Source organism: Lissotriton helveticus, chromosome 9 (genome assembly GCF_964261635.1).
Source record: "Lissotriton helveticus chromosome 9, aLisHel1.1, whole genome shotgun sequence".
NCBI classification, from domain to species: Eukaryota; Metazoa; Chordata; class Amphibia; order Caudata; family Salamandridae; genus Lissotriton; species Lissotriton helveticus.
This window is the reverse complement of record NC_136070.1, coordinates 1,003,510,334-1,003,534,565: the sequence shown is the minus strand read 5'-3', so window position 1 is coordinate 1,003,534,565 and position 24,232 is coordinate 1,003,510,334. Positions and strand designations below refer to the sequence as shown.

General features: G+C 44.4%; 1 protein-coding gene across 1 annotated transcript in view; it reads left to right on the top strand.

The window, feature by feature from the left end:
- PLEKHG2 (pleckstrin homology and RhoGEF domain containing G2) overlaps positions 1-24,232 on the top strand; it is a 458,610-nt gene that overhangs the window by 396,932 nt on the left and 37,446 nt on the right. Inside the window, exons 16-17 of the mRNA XM_078661322.1 lie at positions 17,652-17,668; positions 19,118-19,426. Coding sequence (XP_078517448.1) covers positions 17,652-17,668; positions 19,118-19,426 — 326 coding nt within the window. The remainder of the gene's footprint in view (positions 1-17,651; positions 17,669-19,117; positions 19,427-24,232) is intronic.

Here is a 24,232-nt window from a genome sequence, read left to right as displayed (position 1 = left end):
CATCTTACTCTGCACCTCATTGTCAGCTACACCATCCTACCTTTTCATCCCTCTGACTCCTCAATCTACTCACCCCACATCCCCTTGACTACTGCCTTCTGGCCCTATATTTCACTGCCCACTACCTATGTCCCTGCCCACCTTGCTTCTCAAGTTCTATACCCCTCTGTCAATCCTCCTTGGCTCTATCCCCAGCACCTCAATCAATCAATCAATCAATCATGCCATTTGTATAGCGCACTACTCACCCGGGAGGGTCTCAAGGCGCTTGGGGGGAAGGGGTATGCTATTGCTCGAACAGCCAGGTCTTGAGTTGTTTCCTGAAGGCGAGATGGTCCTGGGTCAGCCGAAGGTGGATGGGGAGGGAGTTCCAAGTCTTGGCAGCCAGGTAAGAGAAGGATCTTCCTCCGACGGTGGCTCTTCGGATGCGTGGTACGGCTGCGAGGGCGAGGCTGGTGGACCGTAGCTGGCGGGTGGGCGTGTAGAAGGTCAGGCGGTCGTTGAGGTACTTGGGGCCCAGGTCGTGGAGAGACTTGTGTGCGTGGGTGAGGAGCCGGAACGTGATCCTCTTGTCGACGGGGAGCCAGTGCAGGTTCCTCAGGTGGCTGGAGATGTGGCTGCGTCGGGGGACATCCAGGATGAGTCGGGCGGAGGCGTTCTGGATGCGCTGGAGTCTTTTCTGTAGCTTGGCTGTGGTTCCGGCGTAGAGGGCGTTTCCGTAGTCCAGTTGGCTGTTGACGAGTGCCTGGGTGACAGTCTTCCTGGTCTTGGTCGGGATCCAGCGGAAGATCTTGCGAAGCATACGCAGGGTGTTGAAGCACGATGAGGAGACGGCGTTGACTTGTCTGGTCATCGAGAGGGAGGGGTCCAGGATGAAGCCCAGGTTGCGTGCGTGGTCGGTTGGCTTGGGTGCGGTGCCCAGGGCTGGGGGCCACCAGGAGTCGTCCCAGGCGGAGGGCGAAGATCCCAGGATGAGGAGTTCCGTCTTGTCCGAGTTCAGTTTCAGGCGGCTGTCCTTCATCCACTCGGCGACGTCTTTCATCCCTTCGTGTAGGCAGGTTCTGGCGGTGTCGGGGTCTCTGGTGAGGGAGAGGATCAGCTGGGTGTCGTCGGCGTAAGAGATGATGTTGAGGTTTTGCTGGCGTGCGATGGCTGCGAGAGGTTTCATGTAGATGTTGAAGAGGGTGGGGCTGAGTGAAGATCCTTGCGGGACGCCGCAGATGACTTCGGTGGCCTCGGAGCGAAACGGGGGGAGGCGGACTCTTTGTGTTCTTCCGGCGAGGAACGAGATGATCCACTCCAGTGCCTTCTCTTGGATACCGATGTTGCTGAGGCGCTGGACTAGGGTGCGGTGGCAGACCGTGTCGAACGCAGCGGAGAGGTCCAGGAGGATGAGGGCCACTGTTTCCCCCTTGTCGAGCAGGGTCCGGATGTCGTCGGTGGCTGCGATGAGGGCGGTCTCGGTGCTGTGGTTGGCTCTGAAGCCGGACTGCGAGGGATCGAGGGATCCGTTCGTCTCGAGGAAGGCGGTCAGCTGTCTGTTGACGATCTTCTCGATGACTTTAGCAGGAAAAGGGAGGAGCGAGATGGGGCGGAAGTTTTTGAGATCGGTGGGGTCCGCTGTAGGTTTCTTCAGGAGGGCGCTGATCTCGGCGTGCTTCCAGCTCTCCGGGAAGGTGGCGGTGTTGAAGGAGGCGTTGATGATGTTCCGGAGTTGGGGTGCGATGGTGGAGTCGGCCTTGTTGAAGACGTGGTGTGGGCAGGGGTCGTTCAGTGATCCGGAGTGGATGGTGTTCATCGTGCGGGCTGTGTCTTCGGTGGTCACCGTGGTCCAGGTGCGAAGGGTGGCGGTGGGGGCGTTGGTTCGACGGTTGGGTGCGTGGGTGGGGCGCCAAAGCTGTTGTGGATGTCGGCGATCTTGCGGTGGAAGAACGAGGCGAGGGAGTCGCAGAGGTCTTGTGACGGAGTGATGTCGTTGGTGCCGGTGCTGAGGTTGGAGAACTCCTTGACAATAGTGAAGAGCTCTTTGCTGTCGTGGGCGTTGTTGTTCAGTCGTTCCTTCAGGGATTTCTTCTTGGTGGTGCAGATGAGCTGGTGGTGCTTGCGGGTAGCGTGTTTGAGGGCGGTCATGTTGTTGGTGGTCCGGTCGAGGAGCCAGGCTTTCTCGAGGGTGCGGCAGGTCTTCTTGGAGTCCTTGAGGTCGTCGGTGAACCAGGATGCCTTCTTGCTTCTGGGTCTGCTGGGAGGGTTCTTTAGTGGCGCGATGTCGTCGGCGCAGGCGGTCAGCCACTGTGTGAAGTTGCGGGCTGCTTCGTTGGGGTCTATTGTGTTGGCGGGTGGGCTCTGGCTGAGGGAGGTGGTGAGCTGGTCTGCGGTGATCTTGCTCCAATTCCTGTGAGGTACCTGTTGCGGGTGGTGGTGGGTCGTGGATCTTTTGAAGCTGAAGTGGACGCAGCTGTGGTCGGTCCAGTGGAGTCCGGTGGCGTGGCTGAAGGTGATGTACTTGCTGGAAGAGAAGACGGGATCAAGCGTGTGGCCGGCGTAGTGGGTGGGGGTGTTGACCAGTTGCTTGAGTCCGAGGTTGGCGAGGTTTTCCAGCAGGGCGGTGGTGTTGCGGTCCTTGTTGTTCTCCAGGTGGAATTTGAGGTCCCCGAGGAGGATGTAGTCAGTGGAGGGGAGGGCGTGCGGGCTGATGAAGTCTGTGATGTCTTCGCTGAATTGTGTGCGTGGTCCCGGGGGTCTGTAGACGAGGGTGCCTCTGAGGGTCATCTTAGGGTCAGTGTGAATCTGGAAGTGGAGATGTTCGGCTGCAGCGAAGGAGTCGTTGGCGTCAGTCGTGATGCGGATGGTGTTCCTGTGGACGATGGCGATGCCACCTCCGGTCTGGTTGATGCGGTCCCTCCTGATGATCTTGTACCCGTCCGGGATGGCGATGGCGATGTCGGGTGCAGAGGAGGCGTTCATCCAGGTTTCCGTGAGGAAGGCGACGTCCGGTGATGTAGCGTCGAGGAGGTTCCAGAGTTCCACGGCGTGTCTGTGGACGGAGCGGGTGTTGATCAGGATGCACTTGAGGTGGTTGCTGCTGGTGTTTGTCTTGGGGGGTGCGGGGCAGGATCGGAGGCAGGTGAACTTGCAGGTGCAACAGGTGAAGGGTCCGTGGGTGCGTCTCGGGTTGGCTCGGCAGCAGGCGTGGGTCCGGCGGGCATTGAGTGCGTTTAGAGTGGCGGCGTCGTAGGTCAGTCGGGTCGTCTTGCCTCGGCGGGGAGGGCCAGCGGTCCTGGCGCGGACGGGCGCAGACGGGCTGACCTTTGGCGCACCTTCGGCGCTCAATCGGCGCTCCCGCTGCGCGCGTCCGCTGCACGGTCGCTCTGGGGGCGTCATAAGTAAGGAGCCGGGAGGGAGGACCAGCTGGGTGGTGGGAGCGGGGCGGCGAATGGAATCACAGGGGGGCGGGGCCGCAGGGAGGCAGCGGCGGGAAATTCCAAGAAGCAGCGGGCAGCGGGAAATTCCCAGGAGCAGCGGGAAATTCCCAAGAGCAGCGGGCAGCAAGCGAAGGAATCTGCAGGCAGGAGGCGGCAAAGGCAGGCAGGAGCGGCAGCAGTGAGTGGGGCGAACAAGCCCTGTGGAGGGCTGAGCGGTCACACTCTGTGGTCCCCTACGGTCCCCTTAAGTAAGGAGCCGGGAGGGAGGAGCAGCTGGGTGGCGGGAGCGGGGCGGCGAATGGAATCACAGGGGGGCGGGGCCGCAGGGAGGCAGCGGCGGGAAATTCCAAGAAGCAGCGGGCAGCGGGAAATTCCCAGGAGCAGCGGGAAATTCCCAGGAGCAGCGGGCAGCGAGCGAAGGAATCTGCAGGCAGGAGGCGGCAAAGGCAGGCAGGAGCGGCAGCAGTGAGTGGGGCGACCAAGCCCTGTGGAGGGCTGAGCGGTCACCTCAGTGCTTCTCTTCCCTTGTCCCCCCCAGCTGTTCCTCCTTGACTTTGTGTCCCTGGCACAAATTGACATTTTAGCTATCCTGGAGAAGGAGTCACCTGTTCCATGCGAAAAATGTAAAGCAATGTTTCACTTGAAAAAAAAAACTTACCTTCCCCCAAGACTGCCACCTTGATTGTACGTTCAAAATCTCAAATATGTCAGGTAAAATTCGTTGGGTTTTCCTCCCAGGCATTCCAAAAGGTCACTTTTCCACTACTGAAGAGTACATTGGAGGAATATTCTCGATTTTTACAGTCTCACTAATGATGCTGAATTTTATAAAATAGTATCCGCTGATCTTGATGCTCATTAATAAAATTGGGGAGAGGGTCCTGTTCGGAAACACAGCATTGCTGCTGCGCCTTTGTTACGCGGCTGATATTGCAGCACTGCTGCAAAACCGGCCCCAAGTAACGAAAACGGCCCCACCAGTCTAAAACCGGCCCTTGCCGGCCCACCGGGAAAACGCACGGTGCCCGCAAAGGCCAGTCCGGCCTGCATGTACTCTTCAAAGGAGCTAGAGCAAAAAAGACACAAATACCGCTTGCGACCAGTAGCGGTTGGCTCTGTATCAGAGTTATACAAAGCCTGAGGGTCCAGAAAAGTGACCAAGGGGTGAAGGCAGAGAATGTGGTAGAGACAGGGTGAGGGATAGGGGATCCTTGTGACAGAGCATGCTGTTTCACAGGAAGCACTGATAAATACTCCTGAGCAAAGCTAATGCAATTTTGTGCCAGGCCTGCTGTTTATTACCTCTGCAGAATCTGCACAGCAGCCTACTCGAACATGACAGCCATCTGGAAGAACAGCTCTCAATCACTCTGATAAGCTCTCTTGCGTTCGTCCTTATCGCTCTCCCCGGGCTACTAGACCCTCTACTCCTCTTCGTATTTCTTTCTTTCTCTCTTTCTCTCTCTCTGTCTCTTTATCCTTCACTTACTTCATTCTTCGCCAGACTTTATTTATCCACCCACCTCCTTTACTTCTCATTCCCCTTTCTGTAACCCTCATTCTCCCTCTTTGTTGTTCACTTACCCTATTTGTCCCTCACACCCTCTCTTTATCCCTCTTGATTTTTCTCATTACCCCTTATCCTTCACATTACTCCTCCCCTCCCCTTATCCGTAAATTCCCTCCCGTGTCCTCTCACTTTCTCTCTTTATAACTCACTCCCACTCGCTTTATCATATTCTCTCACTCTGTGTACCATTACCTTCTTCCCTCCTTTTCATTCTCTTCCTATCCCCTTTCCTCCTGCAGCTTTTCACTCATTCTATCTTTACCCTTACTTCCACTGCCTTCATCGTTCACTACTATTATTTATCCCTCGTTTTATTATTTGATCCTGAAACAGCAGTTCAAGAGCTCCTTGTGTTTCTTTATGCTTGTCAGAGTAGTGTCTTCCTCGTTCCAGTCAGGGTCAATACTGCATCAAGGCCCTGAGGTCAGCTACAAAATGGTGCCACCACAGGAGGACACTCAAGGTGTCTGACTTCACCAAATGGGCTCAAATTGCCTTGTTGCTTGGGAAAGTGAGAGCATGAATGCCAAAATGTCATTTTACCTGGTGCTCAGAACATCCTTAACTGGAGCTGGCTCCTGAAGATCTAGCATACAATTAGTGTGAGGGGAGTCTAGCTGTGTCTGGACAGTGCAGTGGAGAGGTGGGCCCAACCAGGAGACACAGGCGTTGCTATCAGTGTGTCAGTAGATGCAGTAGCACTGGGGCCCAGGGCTGTGAGGAATCCTCTTCACCGCAATTACATATGTTTTTCACTACTCAGTATGAGAATAGAGGAGCCATTTTCCACTGTCAGTAAATACATTTTTAGCTTTAGTCGCTTCCAAAATATGAATACGTTTAACAATAATGTATCATTGTTCAAGGCTTAAAATGATACTAGAGCATTAAAGCCGTCTTCTGAGATTTGTAGCAGAACTTTAATACTTTCTCTCCTAAAGTGAGGAAAATGTAATTTGATGGTTAGTTTAATCTGAGGCAGGAGAAATAAAGCACTCAAGCAGTTTAGAGTAGAATGCTCTGAAATGGAAGACAGCAGAAAAGCTAACATTACAAAATTGGAACTGTGGTGTCAATATTAGCCATCATTTATTATCTGTCACTCTGTTATCATAGATGGAGAAGTCAACATTCCAGTGCTCTAACCAGTGACAGGACAAACAGATTTGCAGAGTGATTCTCAGTGAGCGCAATGTCTTGCATTCTAGATGTGCACTGTGCATAAGTCTGTGTTTTTTTGCATATGTTTTATATAACAGGTTTCGACCATGAAATTATTGGAAAGATGTGCTTTTCTTAGGTTGACCTGAGGTGCACAGCAGACAGCATCAATGGAGTTGGGCCCAGGCAGCCTCAGTGAAAGTGCAAATATAGGTTAAAGAGAAACCCACCAAAGACTGCGATGGCAATATCCAGTGATTATTAGGAAAAAGGAAGTAGCCTCTTTAGTATGATTCGTTTTCTCCAAGTGTTGCATTGATCACTGCTTGCTCGGCAGCAGCCCATAGCATCGCATGAGCAGCATGTTCCGCAGAACGATCTATGTGAAAATTAAAAATAATGTACTTAAGACCACCATGATGGCCAACCCATAATCAAGAACTCTTGGCCACAATATTTTATTGAGGTTTAGATTAACCATAACAATGAGCCATAATCTAGAATGCCATAAAGGCGAAAATATGGTACCAGCCCTAACCTTAACACAAATACATTGTCTCTAGCATTAACCACTTTCCTTGCACTCACACCAAGCCTCACTGATTCTAAAGCACTAAAGCAACTGTAAACCTTGGCCCCACACCTACCCCTAGATTTCCCTGTTCGTAACCCTAATTATAAGTTATAACCAATCTTTAACCCTAACAAATTCCATTATTCCAATCGTAACCCATTTTTAATTAATGTTTCAGTGCGTTTTTAAATTCTGAAAATGTACACTACCTTATCGTTCCTTATTAGTTCTTATTCTTCAGTCTCTTCGATGTGATTTTTTTTTTTTCATTTTGCACTTAAGGCTATTGAATGTGCTTTTGTTGCATATATTTTGTCTTTGGCTCAGCCTTGCAAGGTTGGTTTTCACACCCATGGGTGGCACGGGTGAACTTAGTTCAATGCACCAATGCTTGAATGTGTAAGACCGGTGTTTGTAGTTCCACAGAACTCCAGCCAATACATAATTGAAGTGGTGTCAATGCCTATGGGTCACCACCAGGGAACAGTGGTAATCCAAATGATCATTCATTAATGATTTACACAGTCAAGAGCACTTGAAATGGAATATGCATTGCAACATCTTTATTTTAACATAGTTTTTTTAAATGACAGGATCTAGTGCACACAATATTGGTAACATCACAGAATGTAAAAAGCAGCTAGGATTTTCAATAACAGTGAAAACAGGGAAAAACCATAACATAATAATGTGTTGCCCTTAATGCCCTCGCTGTGCTATCTCTAAGCGCTATGCTAGTTCAAGCAGATGAATAAATATTAAGCCTGAGTTCAGAGGTGGTCCTGGACAACATGATTTGTTGTCAGTTTGGAATAGCTTGCCAGCTATTTCAAGAACAAGGACAAGAAGATTGCATCTATGCGGTACCCCACAATCTTGGCACCAGTTAGTGAAGTCAGAAGGGAATACTTTGCAGAGCCTTGGAGAGCCTTACTGGAGACTTCTTCAATGAAGATGAAATCTGGTATTGTGTTCATCTGGAACTTGCCTGTGACTCGCGTGAAGTTTCTCTCTCCTGACAAGGGCTCAGGTAGCAGTCCTTTTATACGACCTCTTATCTAAGATGGAATTTCCAACATCACCTTAGGAATGGCTTGGCATAATCATATACATCATCAGAAGATATACTATTAAGGTAAAAATAAGTCAATACAGATTAAATTGTTTGGATTTTGGTTGTTATTTGACCTTGTAAAAAGCTCCTATCCCAGACTTTTGTAGCTCTCTGTGTTTTGTTGATGTGTTTATCTGAGTGACATGACAATTTCACGGGTGCTTGAAAAGATAAGGACTGGCAACATCTGTACCAAAGGCAGACATGTTGATGATTCAGCAGAAATACAGAAAATGGAGCCTCGGCCTACTGAAAATGGAGTCGGGCCTTGTAGTCTTTAGCAAAAAGGAGCAGGGTCAAGACTGATTTGCATATGGATGGGTTCAAACTGGAATGGCAAGAGGAGCAAAAAAACTATGGATTTAGGCCTAGATCTCTGTATTGGTGTGAATGTACGACATTCTTCTGCATTCTGTCCATAATTTGTTCTTTTGCATTTGTCACCCTGAGTGGGACGGGTATGCCCAGACGTGGGTCCTGTACCCTCCATGCCACTGGAGTCAAGTTAGCCTGGCTGATGATGGGTGAAACCCAGAAACCGGTACTAGGATCCTTCTTTCCTGTACAGGGAAGACTTGGCCTGGCAGGTCGGACTGGTCTGTTCACCACAGGGAGCAGAGCAGATTTGCATATGGCTAGGTTCAAACTGGAATGGCATGGGGAGCAAAAACAATAGATTTAGGCCCAGATCTCTGTACTGGGGTGAATGTATGACATTGTTCTGCATTCTGCTCATCCATTCTTTTTTTTGCATTTGTAGTCTTTAGGTAATAATGACATGCAGTATCTAGGCCAAAGGTAAACAATCTGGAGAGGCCGACTAAAATGGAGACTGTAGCTAAAATGGAACCTGTCCTGTGAGTGTTTAAGAAACTAAAACTTTAAAAAAATTAAGCCTAAAGCAAGTAATTAAAATAGATAAAGTAATGGAAATATGAAGGGAAACAACCATATGATTACAGACGTTCCTGGAAATATTTCTGAGCTAAGCAATCACTAAAACATAATTGAATGTATTTTTGATTGATCCGGCTTATCAAAACGTCAGGACTCATTCATTATACATTTACAGAATAAAAGGACTTGGCAGAAATGTGCATTTGAGGAATCAGTAATTCATCACTTGTTACATATTTAATAACACGTCTTCACAGTGAAATGAAAAAGTGTGTCAATTCACTGGAAGTCATGAACTTTACAGCACTTTCTTCTTTTCATGTACACCCCACAGCCTGTATGTTTCTACTACCCAATTCCATTTTACCTGTAAAATTTAAGCAAGCGCAATCTCTGTACAGCAAAGTAACTTCATCAATACATTTTACAGGTTGACTTTTCTTATCACTTTTTTCTACATTAAGCACAATGAAATGGGGACATTTCACAGTCGATTAATTTTTGTCCAACATGCTGCTGAGATTGTCATTGAATGTTTCCTGGAGTGTGGGTAGTGTGTTAAGAAATGAGCTCATGGATGGTGTGTGGGCTTCTACGGATATGTGCCACAATATTGATTCCCAAAATATCATCTTACACATATATCGAGGCCATAACCTCACCTCCCAGAATATCGTCACAGCAAGAGTAGATTTACTATTAATGCCATCAGGAAGTTTCAGGTGTCACTATTATGGCCACAATATATATCTGGACGATATTTCCACTCCACTAATGCGGTATAACACCTCTTCAAAGTGACTAAGGGCTCACATGAAAACCCAGGGTAAGGCAGCTAAACAGGTTTCAAACTTTCATATAAAAAAATAGATTAATTATAGATATCACAAATAGACCTGTGAAGACAGCAGTATGTGTAGGTATGTGCCACCTGGTCTCAAATCCTTTGTACCCTTATAATCATGTACTTCCGTTAGGGGTAGCAAGACATGGTGTTTTCCTCCCTGTGGCTTGCATTTGGTACCCCTGGCGCTGCTTTTGCATATTATGGTAAAAGAGGTTATGAGTGCAGGAGTAGAAGTCTGAAGTAAATAGACTCTAGGAAACATTCTTACTTTATATATTTACCTGTACTTGTTCTTATATTAGACTTCAAGAGCAAACAGGAGGCTGTTGAGTGGCACAGGATGGGACTAAGGTCAATCCTGTGATGTCATCGCGGTTAAAGGGTGTGGGATGTCACTACCTCAATAGTTGCCATTTTGGATAATCTAGAACCAAGAGTAAAATGAAAAACACCCAGCAGCGAAATTTAAAGGCATACTATACAACAAATACATAACCACTGTTCAGACCCTGTCCTGTGGTTAGGATCCTCTCCAGAGGGCATGTATTGCCACCCTGCAATTACTGGCTCAGTTCGCGGGTGAGGGTGCATACTATCGAAAAGGGTAATTAACACTATTGGCTGGCCAATAAAACTATTAGAACTCGCCCCCCAATCTCACCTAACAAAGACAGACCATCAGGTAAACATTTTTACTCTGTGCGGCTGTTTCACACTCGCACTCAACTTCGAATGCAGGTAAACAGCAGTACATGGTGCAGCATTTGAAGTTTTAGGGCTTGCTGAGCCATTTTTCACCTTTCATACATGGGGCATATTTGATGTTTTTCACAGCTACTTAAGCATTCCTGAGCACTCTGATTTACAAGTGTTTGATTATAATTAAAATAATTAGATTAGTTCTAGCAAGTACCAGCCGTAAGTTGGACCCAACTTTCTGCTATATAAAAATTATTAGGATGTTGTGCACATAAACAAAACTCTTTCGGATATTTGACTCGTACAGTTCCAGATAACTTATAGTTTTCATACGCCATGTAACTGAGTAGGCAGTGTTATCTATACATAAATGGCGATTCGGGAAGCAGCTACCAGTATGAGTCTAGTATGGACAACATTTTGAGAGGGCGACGTTTGTACGAGCCTGGGCAGACATGACTGCTTTTGCCGTAGAGTGCAAGTGGGAAAACGAGAGAAATGTGTCCTGCCGAAAATTACACAGTCAAAAGTGGTGCCTAAATGGCAGTATGGAAGATGCCTTTTAGTTCATCGTATCTGAACCTGTCAAGCTAAAATTGCCGATTAATTCTGAACCACGTTTGTTTTAAAGACTCCATCCGTTGTAGAGAAAAAGTTCTGTATACCCAATCTTGCATCTCTAATAATCGCCAACAACAGGCATTCCAGAGTGTTCCTTTGTTTGACGATGTCTGCTAGGGTTTTAAGACCTCTTGTAGCATCCTTTACTGGATGGCTACTTTGAGTTAAAGAGTTATGGTCACATGCTGACAAACTCTACTTTGCTCAAACTCAGGGGCTTATTTATGTGAGCCCTGGGATACTTTTGCGCTACGTAAAGTGGTACACGCATGAGGCAGGGCTCCCATAAAGATTCAGGAAGCCACGCAAAGCCACCCTGCATGGCTTTGAGTGGTCTCATAGTCCATGAGTAAGGCTGCGCAGCGCAAATGTCTGCATCACCTTACATTGCTCCCGGGAGGCATTCCATGGGAGTTGCAGTGGGGTTTCCAAACCAACCCCCATTGAATTTGATGCTGTCCCAGATTTATGGAGTGATGTAAACCTGGGAAAGAGACACATCCGTATGCCTCCCAAGGTGAGGCATAACGAGGAGAAAGAGGTTTATTTCTCCTAGGTTTTTTCTCTTCCCATGTTTGCTGCATTCTGAAGCACACACACAGGAAAACACGTCTTTCAAATGCTTTTGTGCAGGAAGATGCCCCTTCCTGCACAAAAGCAATCCTGACAACAACGGAGGCACCCTTGCATCATGGTGCAAGGGGGGCCTATGTTGGCGCTAGGTTGCGGATCGGCGTAAGCACTGGCAGAAGAGACAGAAATGTACCATATTGCTTAAATAAGGTGTACTCCTGCCCTTTCACTTTGGCGTACAGCAGCGCAGAAAGGTGTTTTGCTGCGCTGCCCGATGCCACCATGCCGTAAAGGATGCCCTCTATACCTCCTGGAATTACTGGACTATATATCTACATTTGTTGTGTGTTATTATGCCAACAATCTTGTTTTAATGAGGCTACCTTTTGACAAGTGCAAAGGAAAGTTGCGCTATGCTATGATCCACCTCCTGTGTGTCCTAGTTTGTCCCGTATTCATGCCTGTCCAGAGTTACCAGTATGAGGGGGGAGATTGATAACCCCAGCGGAGGTAGCCCAGGAATTTGAAGGTGTACCCTGAGTTTACCCTGTGAAATAAGGATAGTCTAGGGGAATCTGTAATGCTGAAACCGATTCTGCTGGTAAGTTCTCATTCTTCCCAGTAGTTTCACCCAGAGATTCCAGATCCGCTGTAAATCCACAGATCTCATGTTTCGCTATTGGCCAGTAATTCATTGTACGTGCCTATTGGAATTATGGAGAGACTCGTAAGTGTTTGAATCTTGAGCTCAGTAGGTGTTAATATACTCCTTTATCAAATTTGAGAAATGTAAGACTCCATCTAGAACTTGTCTTGTCCACCAAAGACTTCCTCAACATTGAAATATTGTAAGAATTGAAATATCATATAGTGTGTGCTGATGTCACTGAGAATGGCCTTCTAAAGTTTTGGTGGGTTATTTACTACTCACAGATAAATGAAGAGTGCTGGATAATTATGAGCTTCTTCTGCAGGTTTTTGGGTCGAGCCTGGGAAGCCCATGCACTGCTCTGCAAGGCCTGCTGTTTTGAGGTAGGGACTTAAAGTTCTACCCACTCTCTGCCCACATTTTTCATTAGCTTGTGTCATTGTCCACTGTAAACAGTGGCTGTTCCTTGGTCAAAAGGCTTAGTCTTCCCTCCTTAATACCGCTATGTCTCATTTTGTTACCTCCCATAGTGACACCCCCTGTTACATGTGTTGTTGCTCCGTAGGCTTTAATTACCGCCTCCAAGCTCTATTTTCTCAAGTAAATTGATACTTGTAAATTGATACTTGTATAGCGCACTACTCACCCGCAAGGGTCTCAAGGCGCTTGTACGAATACCGCTCTGGAACCCATCCTGGCTTTCCCTGTGAGGTGTCCACTCCTGAGCACCCCCAAGGTGGAGTCCAGGCATCCTTAGCGTTGTGAGGGCCGTTGTGGAGATTAAGCAAGCTATTGCCCAGAGTTGCAGAGTGGGACTCCATGATTGGAATAGGCACCGAGGTGAGAATTATCAGGTCTGTGGAATTTTTTTAGCCCAAGACCCGCCGAGGCGGGGAATTGAACCCTGGTCCCGGGCTAGACCTCTGCATCAGGGTCTGCCGCTCTAACCATTGAGGCACACTTCTCCGGTAGTTTTGTTCTGCCTGCTGTTGGAGGCAGGACACGCTCTCTCCTAACGCTTTTTAAAAATGTTATAGCATACATTTGCAATGCAATAGGTCTCACATTTGTGAGAGTTTAAGCGATTGACATTGTAAATTGCAATGCCTTTTATTTATCTGTTTTAAAAACAGCACATAAACAGGGGCGTAACAAAGGCCCCCGCAGCCCCCGGGGTGTGGGGGGTCCCAAGCTCCAGGGGGCCCCTTCAGCCTAGTACCCTGTCAATAGAGCTCCTGAGTTCGTAGGAGCAGGCCCCCTTCATGTACTGTGCAGGTTGGCCCCCTCAAGTTTCGTTACGCCACTGCACACAAATAAAAGGTATTGTCATTTACAATAGCAATAGCTCAAACTCTCATAAATGCGAGACCTATTGCATTGCAAATGCATGTTCATTTTGGTCAGTAATTAGATGCAGTGCTTTGTCTCCCTTTGTGCTATTTATCAATGCTTTGCGCAACGTACACAATCTTAGTAAATAACTCCCTTGGTGTTGATTGTAAGTGTTCTGTCATGCACCGTTTTGCAAGCTGGGAAACATCTGGCGTAGTGCCTTTTTACAAACTTCATTTAGTGTTCGTGATTATTAGGACAATATGATTTGCCTAGAGCTTGTAATGCAAAAATAGTTATTTGCTACCATATATAATACAAGTACATTGAGTTTGACAAGTACATCGAGATTGAAGCTACGACCAGCTAGAAACCCCTGACCAGATATACCCTATATTGACAACACTACATCATCCTGAACTATAACCCCCGAAATAGGAGCATTTTAGCAAATTATTTAGTAGTATTTTTAGTAGTACTACTAACGTACTACAAACTGCTACTCATAAACCTGCGTCCGTAGTTTTCATCCCCCAGTGCTCCTATCTTTTCTCTGCAGACATCTTCGTCTGAGTGAAGGTTAAGCAGGGGTTTAGAGAGGGACATACATCCTCCCACAAAAGAGTAAACCCTATCCTATTTGGAAACTTGCCTTCTTTAGTCACTACAACCAGACATGGATCCAAAGCAGTCATAATACCACTCCAGCTCAGACCTGGAGTAAGTCCAGCACCATCCATAGCCACCACTGGTACTACAACACCCTCCCATAGAAAATCATGGAGATGTATTCTTGAAATTAATGCCAGTAGGAAATTATGTTAAAATAAATGTCATTATCTAAGCCATTTTAAAATATAAACACATTGTATTTAATGTTAGAACCTTTTTCTAAAAATATACGACAATTCTTAATTTATTTATAAAAACTTTACTAACCTTTTTAAATGTAAAGATCAATGTAGCATTAATATTTATTTCAAACAATTAAATTACTGTTAAATAATCCTATACAACACTTTTAATATTTTTAAATACATTCGAAAATATATTTTTTTACTCTAGCGAAGCGAAGATTTGTTTTATATGGAACTTCAGAACAATAATTGTATTTAAAATTATATATATTCAAAATGCTAACATGCTTTATTTAAAATTAAGTTAGCAATATTGTAACATTTTAGTACATTATTCTACATTTAAAACAAATAGATAAAACTAACATTTAACTTAAATATATTTGATCGAATTGTTTGATAAACCTTTAAACCTTTCCTTATACTTTACCATACATACATCGTTGCCCTGATTAACACCTTGACCGCGGCGCCGCTGCCACGCCCTGTGCTGGACATTCCAGAACAGGGCGCGGTCGTGACGGAACCGTTCCGTCATCAGCACAGCTCAGCCGTGACTGATGACGGAACGGTTCCGTCACCAGCATGGAAGGGGTTAAGGAGGTCCCCAGGATGTTTCAAGAATATCAAATACGGTTGCAAAGTCAATACTAGTAGAACTTTACGATCATATTTGACATTTTTATTGACTACACTCCTGTTTACAGTGTGTGGTGACATGTGAAGCTCCACCTGTGAGTAAACTTTTACTCAGAAATGATGAGTAATCTAAAGTAGTAAAGTTACTAAAAAATGTTAGAGTACACATCATATTTAAGTTTACCTTTGTGACTAGGCCCCATGGTATTTACACTCACCCTGATGTGATGCCCTAGGCTGCCACTAACCCTAAACATAACCATGACTTAGGCATTCCTGTTTTAAGTTTATATTGTTCATGAATTCTTGTAGCATGGTTTTAATGTTTTCAAAACATTTAAAAACCAGTGGTTATCACATTATGCTTTAAAAATTCACTGGGGTGGTGTTTTTCCTGTCCTTAAGAAACGTGCTTTTATTTCCTTCCTTCAGTTGTTAATGCCTGTTATCAATTATTCTTTCTTTCTCTATAATCATTCCTTTTACCATTCATAGAATTTGCTCTTGCATGTAACTTTTCATTATGTCCCACGCCGGCATGCCCATCTTGTTTTCCAGCACTCAAATAGTTCTTCAGCGGGGCAGTCCCACCCCATATGTTATGTTATGTTATGTTAGGGCTATTTGTATTGCGCACGGCTGCTCCAGCGAAGGAGCGTCCCGGCGCACCGACAAGGTGGCAAACCTGTGCATGGCTGGAGATATGTTTGCTGCTCATTAAGATTTGATTGCAGCAGGTAATAGATTACTGGTAGGTGTGTGACAATGGCATCCTGCTGCTGTGTTATTTAGTCAAATGGCAATAATCACTAGAAAATAAATGGATTTTCTACTTAGGATAGGAGGTATATTGTGTGGGGTATTCTACAGTCCATTATTGTAAGCCAGTCTTACGTAGTCCTATACTTTTGTCTGGACTTACAAATGTATTAATACTCTCTTGTTGGGGCCTAGTCCTGCTATACTTGGGCCGAGGAGAGAAGCCTGACGAGAAATTATTATAAATGCTATTGGGAATATCATCTTTCGTGACAACAAACTATGCTACTGCACGATAAAGAAATCTGGGGTAGTGAGAAATTTGGGACATACAGGAACTCTTTGGTCACTTGACTGTTTATTTCACACTGTCAATGATGTCAAATAGTGTACTATAAGAAGCAAACTCCTAAATGTAGGAAGACCACATAGCAAGGTCTCTGTACTTTCTTGAAGCTTTTCTTTATTTCACCTCATGTTTTGTACAATGTTGGGCTGTTCCTACCAGATAGTATGCACATGTGTATGTTTGGTACTCATTGTGAGGTCTGTGAAGTATTGATTAGTACCTGACCTCTACCAGGGATGTCGGCCTGCATGTGTTTGAAATCCGTCCAGAAACTGTTGTGCTCATGCTGGGCATATATCAGAGTTGCTTCAGCTACTTAATCATTGTATTCTGTGAAGTAGATTTCCATCATTCTCTTTTTCCTATATTTTGTAGAGTGCTTTTCAACCATGTCAATGCTTCCCAGCGCTATGCACTGCAGAAACAAGCATCGCTAAATATGCTGCCATAAATGCAGCACAGCGCCATGTAGGGAACATCATGTTGAATCTACGTGCCAAAATAGGCATTGGAAGTAGGTCCTGAGGGGACAGGGACCTTGAGGATCTTCACAGTGACAAACCTGGTGGCTTATCATGGCCTGCAAATGTGGCATAGGCGGAGTATCCATCATTAAAAAGTGCCTAGACTTAAGGGCAGGTATATACTACTATAACAACTGAGGGCGCCAAAGCAGTATAAGTAAAGCAACATACTATGTTTTCTGATTTCCACTGAAAAGCAAATATTCACTCTGGTGGGGTTTTATCTGTAAAACTCAGTTTTATAAAAAAAATCAGAAACCTTAACCGAAGTCTGTCCCAATAATGAATACTAATCCTAACTCTAAACCTACCAGCAACCCTGAATCCAACCATTGTTCTAAACTGAAACCTAACCATAAACCTAATCCTAACCCTTACCTAATCATAAGTGTGACCCTCCCCTAAGTCTAAGGATACCTGTACTTACCTTAACCCAAACACTAACCCTAACACAGATCCTACCCCCTAAATCTAAGCCTACCCCATCCGAGCCTTAAACCTAACTTTTCCCTAAAGCATAACCCTAACAGTAAAACTAATCTTAAATCTAACACTTTCTCTTACCCAAATCCTTACATGTACTGCCAACCCCCTACACTAACCCTAGCATTATTAGTAAATATTAATTAGTGTAGTCTCTGCAGTTGTATGAAGATATAGTAATATTCTGCATAGTGTTATTTGTTGATGGAAAAATGTACATCGTTATACTGAATTCGCAATGCTAGCAGTAGTTTAGAAGGTAACAAAGCTATGATGCCTGCTCAACATTCTGGGAAGCACTTCTAAAATCTATGCTGAATTCACTGGATGGATCAATGGTGCAATTTATAGCAGACAAGAATGGCCCTGGGACAAATGGAAATGATAGAGAACGCTGCACTCTGTCAACATTATTTTGTCAGGTTATTTCCCACATAAATCAAACAAAAGGTCTATTTAAATTCACTAAATGGAAGCAAGCAATCCATCAATGCTGACATGCACAGTTGTGATGAAAGGATGTTCTTTGAGATCTGCACGTGCCAGAATATTAAGATTCTGTCCTTCTTTTTCTTTTTCAGCTATTGGCAAGTTAAAGGTAAGGTTAACACTGCAAATCATCTGTCCTTTCTCTCATCGACTCTTGTCCAAATATTTTCTGTTTCAAATATATTGCTTGCTGTGTCACATGTATTTTTCTTCTGTTTCTCTGTTTCGCATGAATTGTGAATGCAAAAAGCTCAGGTGTATGTGCACCTAATCTCACACTTTGTAGGCAAAAGTGAAGTTTTTGAGGGCATTATTCCTTTCCTCAGTCACAGATGAGGAATGATAGTATTTTGCTCTGAAAAATTGGATTTGCTTGCATGCAATCTCTACAAGTATTGCGGAATAGCCGTGAGAGCAAATTTTCTGCAACAATAGGTTTTTTGGCAGTCCCGGATTAGCCCACTAGTTTAGTTGGGCAAACATCTGAGAACTAGAAAGGTTGTCAGGATTGACCAACCAATTGCATGTTGTTTCCCATCTTGAAATGCTCGCAAAGGCACTCCTGTCAGGGGTAAGCATAAATGCATGGCCAGGATGAGCATGTGGAGGGAAAGCACACAAAATTAGGGCGGTGGAGGGAATGCATTTCTACAAGTGGACAAATAACTTTTACGTGAGAAAGTAAGAACAAAACTTTGAAGTGCATATGCCTTTTAGTGTTACTTCTTTGCCTGTACAAATGGACACTGGTTAGAGGTCCGTGTGTAGAAATGGGTATGTAGGTTAGTACTCCAGGGAATATGCAACTGTAGCATATTCTCTGGAGTACTGCAGTGATACTTTGAGAATTCCTCGAAACTCAGCAATTTACTCGGAATCTGGTTAAGAGTGTTTACAATTCTTCTAACACTGGTTCAGTCGCCCAAGAACATGTACTTAACTCTGAAAATAAAGCTGATTAATTGACCCAGAACCAAAAATTACTCAGTTGGTGATTTCATTGCATGCGGATACTTCTGTATTATTTGCTTAGTCTGCTTCTTAACTTGCATCCCGGGGAAGTGCCACTTACAAGCAAATTGTGAGCTTTCCAAGCAGTTAAGGGGGATCCAAAAGTCAGTCAGTCATTCACATGTCAGACTCATCTGATAGGTGACTGGCCACTTGCAAGACTGGACTGCAATACATCTTATTTTGGAATTGCTTGTTAAGTGGCTTTCTCTGCAGCCATTCTGCCTGCTTGCAACCAGAGCTCAATGCATCGCCAGCCTTATATAGGTCCCGAAGTTACCGATGACCAGACCCCATCAGCTGAAATAAAGCAAAGAAATTGCTGATAGTAAAGTTGAGAAAACTAAAGTTAATTTCCATTGGAAATTCATGTTTTAGGGTCACTGTCTGCTGTATAAGCATGCTCATTAGATTCAGAGTGTAGAACGACAGGTTCCGATTTGAAGCACTCCCTTTCATTTAAATGTAAGAGTATTTTGTAGCCCTTGTTATAGAGAACAACTTAGACGTTTGACCGGCTTGTCGTGCTTTGGTTTCCCATTGACAGCACGCAGGAAGCGAGGGGGAGCTCTTCCCAACCTCAGAGTCCTTGAACTCCTCTGGGAGTGTCTGCACGTTGGCCTCCAGCGTGATCGAATTGGACACAGTAATCGACGTGGAGGACTTCAACCCCTTGGAGGACCCTGAGGCCTCATCCTTCTGCCTGTCTGAGGAGCCCCTGTCTAGTAGCCTTTCTATCACTGAGGAGATCCTGGAACTGCTGAACCAACGGGGTCTAGTCGAGGTCACAAAACTTGGCAAGAGGTCTTTCAAAGAGGAAGAGGAGGAACTAAGCGTTGGCCTAGAAACAAATCAGGTACAAGGCTGTGTGACCAATGTACACACATATGTACAAATCTACACAGTGGTTTGAAATGAATAGAGAAAGGTATTGAAGTAAGCAATTGGCATTGCAAGATCTTACACCTGCCTGGGCACATACACAAACCCAAGTCCAAAGGACAAAAGGCACCACCCAAAAACCTCAACACTTGCCCCTTCCTACCCTAGTGATAGCGACCCGAGATAATTACCTGAGGAATGCATGTTATAATTGTGTGAGTTTCAAGTAGTTCTGCTTGAATCTGTCATAGATTCAACTGACATGCATAATCCTGACATTTTTGAAATTGTCTCAGAGCATACAAATTAATTTGAAAGTGTAACCATATAGGAACCGCCCTGTTGGTGACATCAGCAAAAATGCTATAATGAACTTCGATTTGCCATCATTTTCTCATTTCTCTTTTGAGCATTGCATTTGGGGTCAGGACCACAAACAATCGCTGAACTTTACAGGTTTTAAACCAAAAGAGATGGAAAATGTATTTGCTGCAGTAGAGGCAAAAATGTATTTCACAGAGGGCAGTCCACGTCATAAACACATTTGAAAGCATTTTTTTGTGAATTCTGTTAGTGGTTTCAGCTTTTGATTGGCTGTGATGGGGAATAATTTTTTCCCGCTAAGCAAATCGTGTTACCTCAATTTTCCAAACAGAGTTTGTTTAATTGATGAATCTGACAGAACCTGGAAGAGAATGACAGCAATCAAAACAATCAGTCTTAGGTTCAGGAAGTATGTCTATTTTGCTTGGAGCATCGGGACTAAAATAAGGGTGTTGGCAGTGGGCGCCAATGATGACAGATTTATTAAATCCAAATTTGCAGATGATCATAATGATGACTCTGAAGCAGAACAATTCTCCCTGGTACAAATGTTCCTGTGCCTCTGAAACAGTTTAACGTGCTCTCCTGAACAAAGCTTATTATCCTTACTAAAACATTGTCCCAAATTTAGCACCACTATTCGTGACATCAGTTTCAAAGTACTATTCACCTCTTTTGATGCCATAGAACTCAGTCGGACAAATTTTGCTTTAGGGAATCTCCGAGTCATTTTCAAAGATAAAAAAATCGATATTTGGCAAAGAAAACATAATCCATTTGGATAATCTAGTGAGTGCTAATCAAAGACAGACTTCCCAATCATATCTTAAGTAGAAGTATCCTTCATTACAAAATATTCTGCACGCGAGATCAATTTACAATTCCTTCAACTACTCGTATCCCTGTACTCAAAGAATCTAATTTCCCCATTAGGCAAACAATGTTTACCATGTAGGGAAAAGAAGGAACAGCCCTCTCTTTCTTAGAGAGGGGCACAACAGTTTGCTGAATTGTCAAACAGGTAAAATCTGCTATTTTCTTTTCACCCTGTTTTCGGATCAAAATTGGCCTATAAAATTACCACCCGAATCCACTCTGCATGTGAACCAGACAAACAAAAAGATTCCAGGCGTTTTATGTGGCTCATGCCGTTTGTGGGATTCTTCCTGGCCAGATAAACATGGTCCATGGAGAACCACATGAACCACACACACTGTACAAACTACCCATCATTGCACACACTAAGTTTGCAATTTCTGTGCAGGTTGTTTGCTGCCTCTCCTCATCCTCCTCATGTTTTTCATCTGTGGTAGGCAGAGGCAAATCAGTAAAAAAAATTGGATTGCCACAGTGATCAGTTTACTGCGGCATGAACAAATAAAATTGACTTATAAATCCTTGCGCTGAAACTTCCAAGGACTCAACCGTCATTTTTGCACAAGCTCATGTGTTGTTTATAGGTTTTTACACCAAAACCCACTAAATAGAAATGTGTGCACAGGACTTTTGTTCCCCCCAAACCTAACCCTGTACATAAAGTGCAGAAACCTGATGATCTTCATGAAGAGAGAATTGCCCTAGTCAGTTTGTGGCAAAAGTTTAGTATAGGCTTCACTATAAACAGCAAGTATAAAAAAACAACCCCCACACTGCTAGGTGATTGCTGACCTGAAAAGACTCCAGACCCACACTAATTTAAGCAAAAGAGGCTATTTTAGTGATTGCACCCACAGACCTAAAAAGGTCTGTTCACCCTAGCACAACTGCTGGGAAATTAACTCAATGGGAAATAAGAAAATAAAACATGTAGATAAATGATTTGTGAAAACTCTTCTTATCAAGTTAAGTAGCTTTGTGAGAAACTACTCGAATTGAATTTCTACCTGATGAAGAACAGGAAGAATGTCACCAAAATAGTGAATGACCGTAGCACGGTATCCAATGACTGCATCTACACAGCAGTGGGTATGGGTTACTGTGCTGCTAGCCTGATTAATACAGATAATATACTCCAGAGTCATGCATGGATAAGGCGATCGTCCTGCCCAAAGTAAAAACTCAAGTGATTGATACCTTTTTAATTACCAAGACCTTACGCAGTCATCTTGTAATGATATGCTACATAGAATCAGAATAGAAAATGACAGCGAAGAAAATGAGTTAATTTGACAAATGTGGGTATTTTCTAGCGTGCAGTGAATTGTGGCTTGATCTTTGCAGTTTTAAGATTTCACATAAGGGCAGTGGTCACATGGCCTCACAGAAGGCCGCAGAAAGGCATGAGGTTCACAGAGAATCATTATTAAATGATAAATCAATAACAAGTTAAATGCTTCAGAAAGAGTAATGGCTACATAAGACTGACCAATTATTTGAATGTGGCACTCAGGGCCTAATTACGAGTCTGGCAGGGGCGTGGCGGTGGCACTCCAGCCACAGCCGCACTAGCAGACCAACTGCCACATTACACGTTGGGAGGTTGGACCACCAATGCCCCGCCACACCCGCCAGGAAACCACAGTTCCCTGGTAGTGGTGCGGCGGTCACAGCCTCAGTAATATGCTGGTGGTTTCAGGACCGCAAGCGGTGTCCTGGAGACCTTTCCCTCATGAAAAGTGCTAGCGGTCCTGAAACTTGGCCCTTTGTTGTTCCTGCACAGCATGGGCTTTACAGTACATGCCATGCAGGAACTGTTTTTGGTGTTCCTATTGCAGTGCCCATTTTCAGAGGCACCACCGTGGGACCACCAACAATAGCCCACCAGACACGTGGAAACTCGTAATCTGGCAGGCAGTGCAACCATTTGTTTGACAGTGCGGGAGTGGAACACCAGCGTGGCAGTCTGCTCCCGCACGGCCAAACTCATAATCGGGCCCTTAGTCTAAGGGACATGGAGTTCACTTGTCAACACGACAGGATAACCGTAGACTTAGTTGAATAGTAGAAGAAGTGGTGCCACATGTGGTATCACTAGTGGGAGGAGAGGAGTAATGTTTTCAGTCTAACAAACTTCCTGTAGACATCCCACAACCGAACCTGGGAATAGATTTCAAATGCATCAATCTTGTACAAGAAAAGGTAAAACAACATGTGCCAGGATTGAACAATGTCAATCCTAAACAAGGGTTTGATTCTCTTTATTTCCTGAGACATGTTAGACTGTACATCATAAGCACGGCAAGGCAAACCTGAAATCATAAATGCAAATCTTAAAAAATTTACTATGACTCAGGTCGTTGTGAAAAACCAAAACATTGGATTCTTGGTGCTGCTCATAATGTTATTTTCCACAACATTACGAAATTTGTATAGATTGTTAAGGAATCCATGAGTAGTAGTATTTGTTAGGAATGCTTGCTGCTAGAAATAATTTAGTAGTAGTATTCTTCCATTACGAGTGTTCATCTGGAATGCTAGTAGGAATTCATTAGTCGTAATATTTATTCCTTGATTAGTAGTGTTCACCAGAAATACTTGCTACCAGGAATACTTTTGTAGTAGTATTCCATCCATTAGTAGTAGTGTTCATCAGGATTACTTGCTAGTAGGAATCCATTAGTCGTAATATTTATTCCTTGATTAGTAGTGTTCACCAGAAATACTTGCTACCAGGCGTGCTTTTGTAGTAGTATTCCATCCATTAGTTGTAGTGTTCATCAGGATTACTTGCTAGTAGGAATCCATTAGTCGTAATATTAATTCCTTGATTAGTAGTGTTCACCAGAAGTACTTGCTACCAGGAATGCTTTTGTAGTTGTATTCCATCCATTAGTAGTAGTGTTCATCAGGATTACTTGCTAGTAGGAATCCATTAGTAGTTGTATTTGTCAGGAATGCTTGCTACTATCAATCCATAAGTATTAGTGGTAGTATTCCATCCATTAGGAGTACTGTTCATCAGGAATGCTTACTAGCAGAAATCCATTGGTAGTAGTATTCAATCCATGATTAGTAGGATTCACCAGAAATACTTGCTAATAGGAATGCTTTAATAATAGTATTACATCCGTTAGTAGAGTGTTCATCAGAAATACTTGCTAATAAGAATCCGTTAGTGGTAGTATTTGTCAGGAATGATTGCTGCTAGAAATCCATTAGTGGTGTTGTTACATCCACGAGTAGTAGCATTCAGCAGGAATCTCTGCTACTAGTAGTAGTATTCATTAGGAATACTTGCTGTTTCTTTTCAGACCTGGTATCAGGACAGAGAGAGATTGGCACAAGGCTCGAGAGAGAGAGAGAGAGAGCAGAAAGCTGGCTTATTCCTGACCCTCTGTATATTTTCTTAACTCTTAAATTAAGGTTTTATCCTTTCTAGAGTGGAGAGACATTACTAACCCACCACTAAATATTTATGCGGTTGTCCTAGATTTGCAGCCATGCCTTTTTCACATAGGAAAGCAAGCAAAGGTGTGAATGGGGTCCTGCCTATTTAACCCCCTAGAAGGGTTGAGGT